At 40.6% G+C, this 12,413-nt stretch overlaps 1 protein-coding gene across 1 annotated transcript in view; it reads right to left on the reverse strand.

Moving 5' to 3' along the window:
* nphp4 (nephronophthisis 4) overlaps positions 1–12,413 on the reverse strand; it is a 171,591-nt gene that overhangs the window by 158,609 nt on the left and 569 nt on the right. The window contains exon 2 of the mRNA XM_061074644.1: positions 11,329–11,472. Within this exon, the coding sequence (XP_060930627.1) occupies positions 11,329–11,472 (144 nt within the window). The remainder of the gene's footprint in view (positions 1–11,328; positions 11,473–12,413) is intronic.

The following is a 12,413-nucleotide window of genomic DNA, read 5'->3' on the forward strand; positions in this document are numbered from 1 at the left end:
ATATGCTCTGGATCACACCCAAGGCTGCATTGAAGCGGATGAGAAGTTAACAAGAAGAAAGAACTATGAAGTAACATTTTCCTCAAAGCTTACTTGCTACAGTGACAGTTCAAACCTACAGTCAGCACCAGCACTGTTTACGGTTTCCATAATACACGCCTGCACAAAAAGAAAACCTCCTAATCAGCACCACTCACCATAACCTTTTCCCCCAAGTCCCCATTCTTCGTTTTTTAGCCTCAGTGCCTCTGGTATTCACTGCCTTGTCCCTGACTCCAACAAAATCCAAAGATTCTGCATTCTACAACATCCTCTGCTGTGCCATCAACAGATCTCAGCGCTTGTTGGGTAAAGTCTTAGTTTGTCACCCAGGTTTTGCTCTCCTGACATTTTGTAAATCCTTTCTGAAATGCCTCACAGACAAATTGTAGGCACTGAGATGCATCACAATACGGGAGATATACAACCATGAAAGGATTGGAGGACCACTGCCAGACTGCCAGATTCAAAAAGGTAAAGTTGCAATTGACATGTCAAAGACTGGAACAACAAAGAGCGAGACAGACTGAATATATCTTACTTTCCGTCTGTCTCAGTGTCCTACCTCCACACCCAGTCCCTCACTAACACACACACACCAAGTACCCAAGAGCTGATAGTAGCAGTTTAGGGGTGTGTGTGTGTGTGTGTGTGTAGGGAAAAGGGGGAGCGATGGAAAGAGAAATGAGAAATGTGGGGATGGAGGAGGAAGAGTCAAGTAAGAATCAAGTCAACACACACCACACACATCTAACACCTCCTCGAGGCTCTCATCTCTCCCTACTGCCCCCTCAGCAGTAGCTCTTGTGGCCCTTGAATTCCCTCCATCTCGCATGCACACACACACACGCGCACACACACACACACACACACACACACACACACACACACACACACACACACACACACACACACACACACACACACACACACACACACACACACACACACACACACACACACACACACACACACACACACACACACACACACACACACACACACACACACACATACCTTCAGTATGTGGCTGTGTATTACAAGGTGTACCACTCCAGCGTGTAAAGCTGTCAAGCAGCAGCTGCTTTGCTAGATGTTTGGTCTCCTTGGAGCTGAAATATTGATCAGATCTCGGGCATGGCGGAGCAGTCCACACCGCGGCCATCCCCATGTTTAATTGAAGAGTATATCTCTTAGTGTGTCGTGCCAGTTGGGAGAGGGAAATAAGCACCAAGGTAAGCTGAAGGCCTGTCTGTGCTGCCATAGCAGCTCCTTTGTCCATCAATCATATGGTGTTTGACACCGGCAGTTTTCAAAGGCTTGCAACATTTAATGTAGGAAGTGCCAAATCTTGTAAAAGAAAATAGAGACTGTGAGACAGAACATAACAAGACTCAATTTAGGTTCATGTTTTACTGCTGCCCATTTATCTGTGGAGGAGTTCAAAGTGGGTTTACAAGACCCTTTTGGGGCACTTTGTGTCATGGAGTATAAATGTATTAAAACAGAGCACACTTTAATACGGTAAAGGATGGGATGGTGTCATTCTGTATATTTCTTATTGTAAACCACTCTGATGAAAAGATCGAAAGCAACATCGCCTTAGTCCTGATACTTTGACTTTCCTATGCTGTCTGTGTCACGCAGCTACAAGCTCATTCATTTCCTCTGAGAAAGTAGATCTTTAGAAACAGGTCGTAGAAATACAGTTTTATTCTTTAAGGCTGTTTAATTTCAGCTGGGAACTATAGTAAGTGGTTCTCAGATAGACGTAATACATGGATTAATACATAGTTGGTGAACATTTACAGCAGCAGAATATGTTAATGCGAGATTGAAAGAAATACAGCATCCATGTTCAAGGTGATGAGGGAACATGTGACGCAGGGTTCTCAATCATTTTTAGACAACAATTTAGGTCTGTGGCAGTAAATTTACAATCCTATAACTCAAGATTTGTGTGTAGAACGTGCCGTTGTCAACTGTCTGTAATGAATATCAAGCAAGCCAGGCCCAACAAGCTCCTTGATTTCAGTCAAGCCAAACCAAATTTCACACACATTTACAGATAGCAGTTCCCTAAATTTGGGTGATTATATCCATCAACATCCAGGAAGGATTCTCAGAGAAATTGGTGCTATTGTCAAAAAAAAAAACACATATCCTGAAACTGTCTGGATATAAGCAAAAATGTATTGAGTCCTTTCTTGGCCCATTTCACACCCTTCTGCCACGTTTTGTGGAGAAGTATTCCAGAATTTTTAGTATTCTTATCTCTAAAGTCTTACAATGATAACAACTCTAGTTTTCCTATTTTACAGAGTGATGTAAATATGCACTGAAAAAGCAAGAAATGAAGGACAGATATCAAATCTACACAGGCAGCTTCACATGCAAGATCCAAATGCAGATCCTCATGAAATGCTGAAAGAAGCTGAATGTTGATTGGCTCGTGGTTTGACTGTTACTGTTATCTACACAGCCAATCGCACAATTATGAAAAACACAATAAGGCCACATACACACTGTGAGCCCCATAACACACCTGCCAGTCGCATAGCAGAAATGTGTTTCCTGATGAACTATTCAAAGAGCTGTTTCACACATTATGATTCGAAACTTTATAGACAGAAACATTTTGCAGTCTTCAAACAAACATTTCTAAACCAGGTTTGATGCATAAAACTTCAAATGACTCTGAGTCTGAGGACATGTTCACAGTGAGGCAACACAGATGGCTTTCAATAATCTCTGTGGTGTTGCGCATGTGTTTATGCTGTGAGCTTGACAGACTACTACCCAATCTACAGAGCACTGATCATTCAAGCACAAAAATACATTACTCTGCTTTGCCTTCTATATTCAAGGGATAGACATGAATGTGCAGGCAAGGAATTATAAAATAAATTTTTTATAGTAGGTTTAACAAAGAGACTTTAAACCTTGAATTCAACAGAAATACTGTTCATTTTTGAAGGTGATTTTTAATAAAAATAGTTAGGATATAGTTGATGCCAATAACTGATTTAAAATAAATACAGCTCCAGTCAAGTCAGTATCCAATCTTGAACACCATTCGATCAGTTATTTTTACTTTTTTTACATTTTGCCTAATATTAAGTCAACTTTTTCCCACTTTGAAGACATTTGTAAGACTACAGCAATGTTGATCTGTTTACATTCTGTGGATTGTAGTAACAGTGAATTGGTTAAACTGTGTAGGCTAAAAAACAGTAAATACTAAAGAAACATCTTTATTTATAGACTCTTTGTCGATAAATGTCTTTAAAATGACATATCATGTTGTAGTTCTTCTGTCCATTTTCAGCACATCAAACTCTGCTGTCAATAATCTAAACTAATAATCTAAACAAAAGGTTACAGGTTGAGTCACTATGCTTCCTCCATCACAAATGTGTGCTTGTGTTTAGCACAGAACACCTACAAACCTACAGGGAGGAACAAAACCTGTCTCCCAATTGTTTATTCTTTTCCTGTGGAGTGAAATAAAGAGTTGACAAGAGAGTTATGTAATTTCACCTTTTCCCTAAACACTGGAGAAAAGGGAAGAGCTTCCTCCTATGTGACAGCTGAATGGACACGCTTGAATGAATGTGGATCGCGCGGGCACTCATACGTGGTAGACTGCAAAACACTGTGCATGGCACACAACACAACACAGCACAGCAAATATACCAGACTCTAAAGAGGAGTTTTTCTTCAGCTGAGCCAGCCCTCCTGGAGTATGTGTCTCCTTGAGAGAGCAAAGAATAAAATGGGAGGGGTGCAGACTTAAACAGTGGCTTCGTTACAGTACTGACAGCTCAAATTTGTGCAAACTATTTTGCACTTTAAGAAGGGCCTTTACAGGATTTGACTGTCATTCATTACTCCGAGCCATATGGGATTCTTTACTTTGAAACCAGGGGGCTCTTTGGAGAACAACCATTCAAGAAACAAAAGCAGAGTGAATCACACGACTGATGTTCAAATGTTTTCCCATCGGCGAAGCACAGTCGCCCTCTGCTTTTCACTGTTTTGAAGTCATGCAATAAGGGTGTGTGTGTGTGTGTGTGTGTGTGTGTGTGTGTGTGTGTGTGTGTGTGTGTGTGTGTGTGGAGGTGCTTTAAATTTAGGGCTAGGGTTAAGGGTACATGTAAGAATAAGTATTACATGGTTAAGGTTAGGAAAAGAAACAAAGAAATAAAGAACAGAAAAATATAAATAAAACATTCATGTCTCTATGTTGCTCCCACCTTTTTTTATATGTACTGCCACCTACGTCATACCAAACAACATTTGGAGACCTATAAAAAAACAGAAGTTTGCACGGACACGAACAAAATTTGGCCTTTTCTCCAAAGCCCAGCTGTCGGCCTGATAATGTTGCACATATGAGAAGAAACCACTGGCTCCATGCGAAGGCAGCGAGTTCAAATGGAGTGATCATAGTGAGAGACATTGCAGAAGGATGCATATTTCTCTCTGCCGCCTCCGGTCTCTCAACTCCTCCATCTCCACTGTGAGCAGCACAACATTGCCCTCTGCTGCCTATAGCTTTCACCGAGAGTTGAGAGTGAATGAAGCAGGGAGGGTTAGACTGAGGTAAATATTTGAACAAACAGTCTGAGACAAGATGGGAGAAAAAACATGAACGGATGAGAAAGAGTATGTGTGGTCTGGTTGATTTAAGACCTAAAGGACTTTGTACCAGCATCAAATAAATGACATAAATCAACAAGCTGTAGACTGACTGCTTGAAGTATAAAGCCTATGGTATGACAAACTGGCCTAGTCTTACAGCAGTATCAGAAACCAGTCAAAGGGAATTTACAACAGCCCAGATTTCCCTTTGTGCATCCAAACAAAAAGACAACTATAGGCCGGAATTTTCACAGTGGATTTGTCACTATTGAGCTCTACTTGCAGCGTTCCATACATAAAAGCAGCTTTCAAAAGGACAAGACAACCACTGAAGCACTGACAAACACATCGAGTTGTCATAATACAGTTTGCCCTACTTTCAAAGTTAAAGTTTAGAAAGTCAGACTTGACGAGTCATAAACAACAGTGTGAAGCGCCAGACACTGAACGCAACAGACGTAGACGTTGTCAGGATGTCTGTTGCCTTCTAGCCGCGCCGGGAAGAGAGAAAAACACAGACACAAAGCGAGAAAACCATTCAACCAGCGATCTCTCTTCCTCTCTTTAATTACTGCGCATCTTTTCTACACATATTAAACCCAATCCATCATGGCCGAGTGGGGGAAGGCAGGGTGGGGGCGGGGGGGCTACAATTTTGACTGCAGCCCTGTAACTCAGGGGAGAATCCCCCCCCTCCTCTGACATTATTTGGATATCAAACAGCAATTTGCAACTCATAAACACCGGCATAAATGCGAGTGCATCCGGCCAAATCCAATAAAAAAAGCTGGTGCAGCTCTCGCGGCACGACACAGACAGGGCCAGGCCCACTTTATCATCCTGATAGGATATGATCTGGTTTATATTATTACCCTGGATGGATAATGGGATTTGGATGCTTATTGGGAAACCAAGTGGGTTTGAATACAGGCTATGACTATAATGGCGGATCAAAGTAAAGCCATACACTCTGAGAGATTGTTCGATCAAAATAACATCAAGCGGAGGAAAAGGAGAGAAAGCAGATGGTGACAGAACTGGAAATGGGAATGTGCCATAGCTGTGACTCATTGGTGTCGCTGTAAAAAGAGACTTATGCAACACTCTGCATTTAACAGCCAGCCACAGCTCAGGCTATTCTTCCCGTTCAAAAAAAAGAGTTTTCTCAAAGCATCTTGTACAGCAGCTGATACTGTGAGCAGATCAGGCGTCTTCTGACATTGGAAGCTACAGAGGAGTTCGGCAGTGCTCTGATGTGATCATAAAGCAGTGGGTGACTGGCCTCCACCCACCGTGTGCAGAGACCTTCAGATGTCTGATTGAGAGAGAACACAGACATCCAGCTGTTCCCGCTTATCTGTTAAAAAACACCAAAATGATTTGGAAGACGTGGTAAACTCGAGGCTGGCAGTCGGGATTTCAAATCATAAGACCACATCAGTTCACAACCGATTAGAACCGAGAACCGGAGGATCGATGTTAAAGTGTTGAGTCCTGAGCAAATGACCGCCAAGACCCTGCTGTCAAAGGACAGCCTTTCTATTTAGTTCTATTTGATCCCGGCCTCTGGCTTCTGATTATCATCCAGGAAAAATCTGAGTCTGAATGAAGGACAGCTGCCAAATGAAGAAAATTACATAGACAAAAGGGCAGAAAGACCTTGGCTTATTTTATTTTCTGTCCTCCAGAATGAAATCCACCTCTAACTCAGAGGAGAGGGACATGGTAACACATCAGTTTACTGTTTGGCTGCGACCTTAATTGACTTTTTGATCTTGTTTCCTTTCTCCCAAGGACCACAGGGGCTTACTAGTTGATTAATACAGTACAGCATCGTCCATCACTGAGGCTTTATTGAGCTGGGTATCAGACTGCAATATTCCCAACTGAAATGTGTCCAGTGCATTTTCCAAAACTTTATTATAGCCTGGTGTTGAATTTCTGATCAGGCTCATAACTTTGTGGCCTAATTCTCTGACCAGACAATTCCTGAAATCGATAAAAGCTCTGGCAGTTTAAGATGTAAGCGTTTTGTTGAAGCAAACTTTGAATGCTTGTGTTTCGACAATCTGAGAGCTTTGGCATCTGTTGCTTATTGACAAGAGGTTTAGAGAAAAAAGTACACGTTTACATTTCTGAAAGGAACACACCAGATAGTATTGTTACAAATCGAAGTCCTATTGGTTTCTGCATTGGTTTGGCAAAATGAAAACTTAAATTTTACAAAATAAAACAATGTAGAAAAGATGCGTTGTGTGTAGTGCGTGTGCCACGGGTTTGCCCTGTTAGATCTCATCTCCACACATCTGACTAGAAAAGCTCTGGACCGCACAGTGAGTCTGTTTGAATTTCAGCTCTACTAACTGAACAAGAAACTAGTCAGGAGAGACACGCGAGACCAGAGGGTGCTTCACTAAACAAAAGAAATCCTTTCAAGATGAATGGATACAATCAAGATCATCTGACTTGTGGCTCATTTCAATATCAGTGTTGTATTTTTTTTTCTTTTGTGACACAAGACCTCTGTTGCAGCGACATTCTCTTTTGATTTTGCAGAAGTAAAAAGAAATTTCATCATCAAAGTACATCTTTCAAAGAGTGCATGACATATTTTGACATGAAAAAATCTTTGTTCCCTTCGTCTAATGATGATTACAGAGGAGAAAAGAATCAAAGAACAATGGTCGGGAAAACTAGAGAAAAGATCAAAAAAGTAAGAGTATAGTGAGACTGAAGATTTTGCCACCACATTTAAATGTTACTGCAGGGCAACTTCCTCCACACTGACTAACATGAGGAAGACCATTACAATTCAAATCCCAAGTCAAGCAACAAGTTCGTTTTAACTGTTGTTTGTTCAGGGAAGCTCAGCCTTAGCAGAAATGATATCACCACTTGCAAGAATTGGGTTTAAATCACAAGAAATATCCGTGAGGACATGTAACTGCACCAAATCTTTCTGCAAACCTTAAAGGGCTGAGGTCCTAATGGTTTCCTGTGTTTCATTATACTGGAGCCAACAAACACTGCTCTCAGCAATTCAATCCTGACCAGAGGTCTCATACAAACAATAACACAGCTCGCAATAAGCAGTTTAACTCCACTGTGATTTTTGTCAGAATACAACCTTCTACAAAGACCCATTAACTGCTGCTTCTTAACATTATCTTCTTAAACATTCATTTGTCAGTTGCTTTTTCAATTGTTTGAATACAATTTTAAGCTATAAGCGAATTATGAACGATGCCTGTCAAAAATGAGGGTAATGTGATGTCTTCAAACTCTGTAAGCCGACCGACAGTCCAAAACCAAAAGCTCATTTACTCATTTATGTGAAATTATTAATAAAATAACTAAATAGTTATCTGTCAATTCCCTGTCCTTTTAGGTAGGAGGTTAAATATTTAAAGTGAATGTGAACACTGAAAAAACCTAGTTTGCACATAGATACAATATATATCACTTTATAAAAATAAAATTACATTTCAAAAAATATGAGTAGCTGTCCCATTTATTTGTTTCTCTAATGAGAGATGCATTGTGTATAGCCTTGAGGATTGTAGGGGGGCTGAAGTTAATCCCAGCTAGCATCGGACGAGGTGGGATACACCCTGGGACCGTCAAGCATACATAGACAAACAACCCTTCACATTCACACTTATAAATCCAGTTTACAGTCCCCAATGAACCAATCTGCAAGATTTTGTGTGCAGTGTGGGAGGAAGCTGAAGTAGCATGCAAACCCCACACAGAAGCTCAAGGGGATTTGAACCGAGAACTTTCTTGCTGTGTAGTGACAGAGCTAACCACCGCACCCCTGTGCAGCCCCTCTACTGACTAACTAATTAAATCATAATAAAAATGTATCTAACTCAATTTTTCAACCTGTCATACACTGGGTCCAAAAGCTCCACAGCCTGATTCTCAAAATCTTCAGCACAGCAATTATTACTGAGACTGACCTTTAATCCACCAGCAGTACACACTGAGCTCAGCCTGCAATAAAACTGAAGACAGTATGTGGCGAAAAATTAATTATAATGTTTTGATTAGGATGCCTGACTCGGCCTCAGTGAGCTGCAGTGGAACTTAGTTCAAAGCAGAATGTGGCTGTGGCCGAAGGCTCCACACGACTCAGTTGTGATGTTTAAGGTGATTGATTGAATGCAGTTAAACCAAATGGTCCATTTCAGATTCACTGGGCTTCTCACAGGTTTTGTGCATCTGCTGCGATCAAGCTGCCACTGGTTCTTAGCAGGGCTTGAACCTGTTGATTGTTAAAGTTTAAAACCTGCAAGGATGGCAGCGGCAGCGAGCTGTTTGTTATTGTTCACTTGTTAAAACACCAATGACTTACAACTGTGAACACATTAACAGAGGCTGAATTATAAGAATGGAACCCATTACATTTTAAATTCCCATATCAACATCATGCTGGTTGGTTAAAAATCAATTACAGCTTTTCAATTATATGTGTTAAGTGGGTGTGTGAAATCTGAGAAAGCTGAGATCAAATAGAAAATACATAACAAGTCTCCACACAGCGACACCGCATAGCACGATTGGTCGACAGATGCTTGAACAAGACGCTGTCATGGTTTGATCTGCTCCAAAACGTAGTGAAACGGAAAGCCAAGTTTACAGTTACAAAATGGCATATTAATGGCCGTACACGAACAGGGCTCAGCCATGCTTCCATTTATTTGAGCTGCAACAGCACATCTACAGCCACTTTCACACTGATTCAAAAAATGTTCTAACAACTGCTTACATCTGGCTTTTGTCTGCAATGGGACAGCGAGAAGAGAGCGCCTCCGTTTTTTACGAGTGTTCATGACGTTGAACATTATGCATCAGGGAAAGAAACAGAGAGGCAAACTCTTCCACTGGCAATGGGAAAGAGTATATTTACCCACTTTTAAAAAACTTTTTAAAAAAAAACTTTAAAAAAAAACTGCGTATACCAGCTAATGTTGATGTAGTAGTTCAACCAGACCAAATAATACTGCCATTTCATTTATATATGGAACCAAGGGAGACACAGTCACTTTCAGTCATGCAGAGTTCAAACTGTATGGACTTTGGTATGCAAAGTCAAATCAGGGAAGTAAGGAAGCTGTTTGACTATGGCGAGTGCAAGGACAGTGAAAGAAGTTGATGATAGAAATGTTTGATTAAGCACAGTCTAATTCCTCCAGGAGCCAAGCTTCCAACTCCAAGTTCACGTTTACTTTTGGCCAGACCGGGGGTACAGACCTTTTGCAGGAAGCTTTTGGTCAGACTGTGCTACTGGGACTGAGCGTACACACAGACTGTTTGAATGACCCTCCTGTTGGTTTTGTTGCACAGCTCAGACACATTACTCCATCTACCTTTAACCTGAGCAGAGGTCAGATGGGTCGAGTAAGTGAAACTTGTGGGTGTGAAGGGCCTTTATGAAATCACTTTTTTCAATGTTAGTTTCTTCCTTTGAGCGATCATGTACGACTTGAAGGAATCATATTCTTTTAAAGTCCGAGGAGTTTGGGGGAAATTGTGGTGACTCAGCTGTGATAATCATCACAACCTGTAACTTTGATTTGATTCCGGCCTCTGTGGACCTTTGCAGAATTGAATTTCCCCTGTTGTGTCAAACTCTGTTTTCCCATTGATGTGTTTTTTAAATTCGCCACTGTGAGAGGTTTTTCTATACAATTTGCACCATGACAGCTCTCCGCTTAATATACTGGAACACATTAGTTTCATTGTGGGCAGTGTTGCAAATCAGTGAGCAGGACTCCTTTATGGCTGTCTGGTTATTTTATCTATTGTAATCCTCCTGATCCTGCATGCTGCTGATACTACGGAATGAAATTACATATATCATAATAGAGGAATTTCACCCTTATTGCCCTGCCCCCAGTGGGGCTGTTTGCTTTTGATGACAGATCACAGTCAACTTAATCTGATCAATACATACTGAGACAGTCCAGATGAAGGAGAGAGGGGGGGCGTTGATTGTTAAACTTGAAATAAATAATATCTTTGGATTTTTTTCTACTGATAGCTTCATCAAAAATACATCTAATACTGCTGAATACCGATCTGATATCACATCTGTATAGTATACTAGTTTCAACTGGATAAAACTGCAACTGTACTGGTTTCAGAGCAGTAAAGGAGAAATGTCAAATGTCAGTAATTTGGCAATAGTTCACACGGAAAGTTCCACAAGTAAAACAGTGATGTGTACCATAGACTTCAGTTTTGAGGTGGCAATAGAATTGCTAATTAAAATATGAGCAATCTCTTAATTTTTTTTCAAAAATCCATCTGGTAAAGTACATTATATGAGTGTTTTTCTTTTAAACGCACTGCTACCAAGGTCTGTACTCGTACTGTATATCCCCATCATCTCTGCTCACTTAGCTGTGAGTGGTGGAGCTACAGAGTTGGTTTTAATTAAATAACGACTTCACTAAATTAATGTAATCATTGCTTGAATGCACAATGACTTTACTTTATAATTATAAACCCACTGCTTATTGAATCAACATTAGAGGAGATTAATACAGAGTCTCCATACCTAATGCTGTAAATCACAGCGAGGTGCCATTTTAAATAAATAGCCTGCTTTCAGTGGGATGTCTGTCATAGTAAGGCTACCTCGTTGAAGGAGATCTTGCTGTTTTTCATCTTCTGGGGTGAACTCTTCCAGGTTTTCCCAAAGAAGTGCTGGTGATTTTGATCAAACAGGGTCGCCCGCAGCTGGTAGGTCAGGTCTTGTTCCGCCTCTGGCATCTCTGGTGACTAAAAGGGGAAGAAATCAATATAAAGAATATTAGAAGCTGCAATTTATGTACGTTTTGAGTTTAGTCTTTAACTCCATCAAGCAGGTTATGTTTCCCCCCCATGTCTGTTTGTTGGTTTGATTGTTTGTATGCAAGATTACACAAAAGCAACTCCTCGGAATACCACGGATCTTGGTGGGAAGATGCAGTGTGGGTCAGGGAGGAACTCAGTTAAACTTTGGTGGGAATCTGGATCAGAGGGCAGATCCAGGAAAATATTTTCTACATTAAAGGAACTGTTTTTTTTAATCACATATATGAATGCGAAACGTGGTGCAGCTTGATTGAATTTGTATATTGGGCCTTGGCAGAGGAATGTGCTCTACTAAGTGCCATTCTGGTTTGTTTTAGGGTGTCGTTAACATGTAAGCCACAACTGGTTTCTTACATTGATGTATTTTGTATCTATAGTGAGTGAAATCAAATTCATATAAATTATAATAGATAACTCACAGGTTAATACCAGTCCCAAAAGCCTATACACTACCAACCTCCCAACAAATATTTTCACCCTGAAAATAGCTTATGTCAGGATCTTTCAACATCCAAATACACTTCTCTGTCTACAGTGCATCTATTAACCCTTTCTGCAAAGCCTATGTTGTTTAATGTTTATTTGGAGACAGGTCTCAGTGGGTGTCACACATGTTGGGATTAACTGTGATGGATGATCTCTCAGCTGAATTTAAAGATTCAGTCTTTAAGATTTAGATGAAAGGGATCTATTTGTGGAAATTTACATAAAATCATCAGAGTTTTGTTTTTACTTGTGTGTTTCATCTAACTTGTACCAATTGTTGTTTTCTTTACCCTTGAATGAGCCCTTTATATTGACATACTTTATATTTACATCAGGAGCGGGTCCTCTCTACGGAGGCAGCCATGTTTTTTACAGTAGCC

This window comes from Limanda limanda, chromosome 7 (genome assembly GCF_963576545.1).
Source record: "Limanda limanda chromosome 7, fLimLim1.1, whole genome shotgun sequence".
NCBI classification, from domain to species: Eukaryota; Metazoa; Chordata; class Actinopteri; order Pleuronectiformes; family Pleuronectidae; genus Limanda; species Limanda limanda.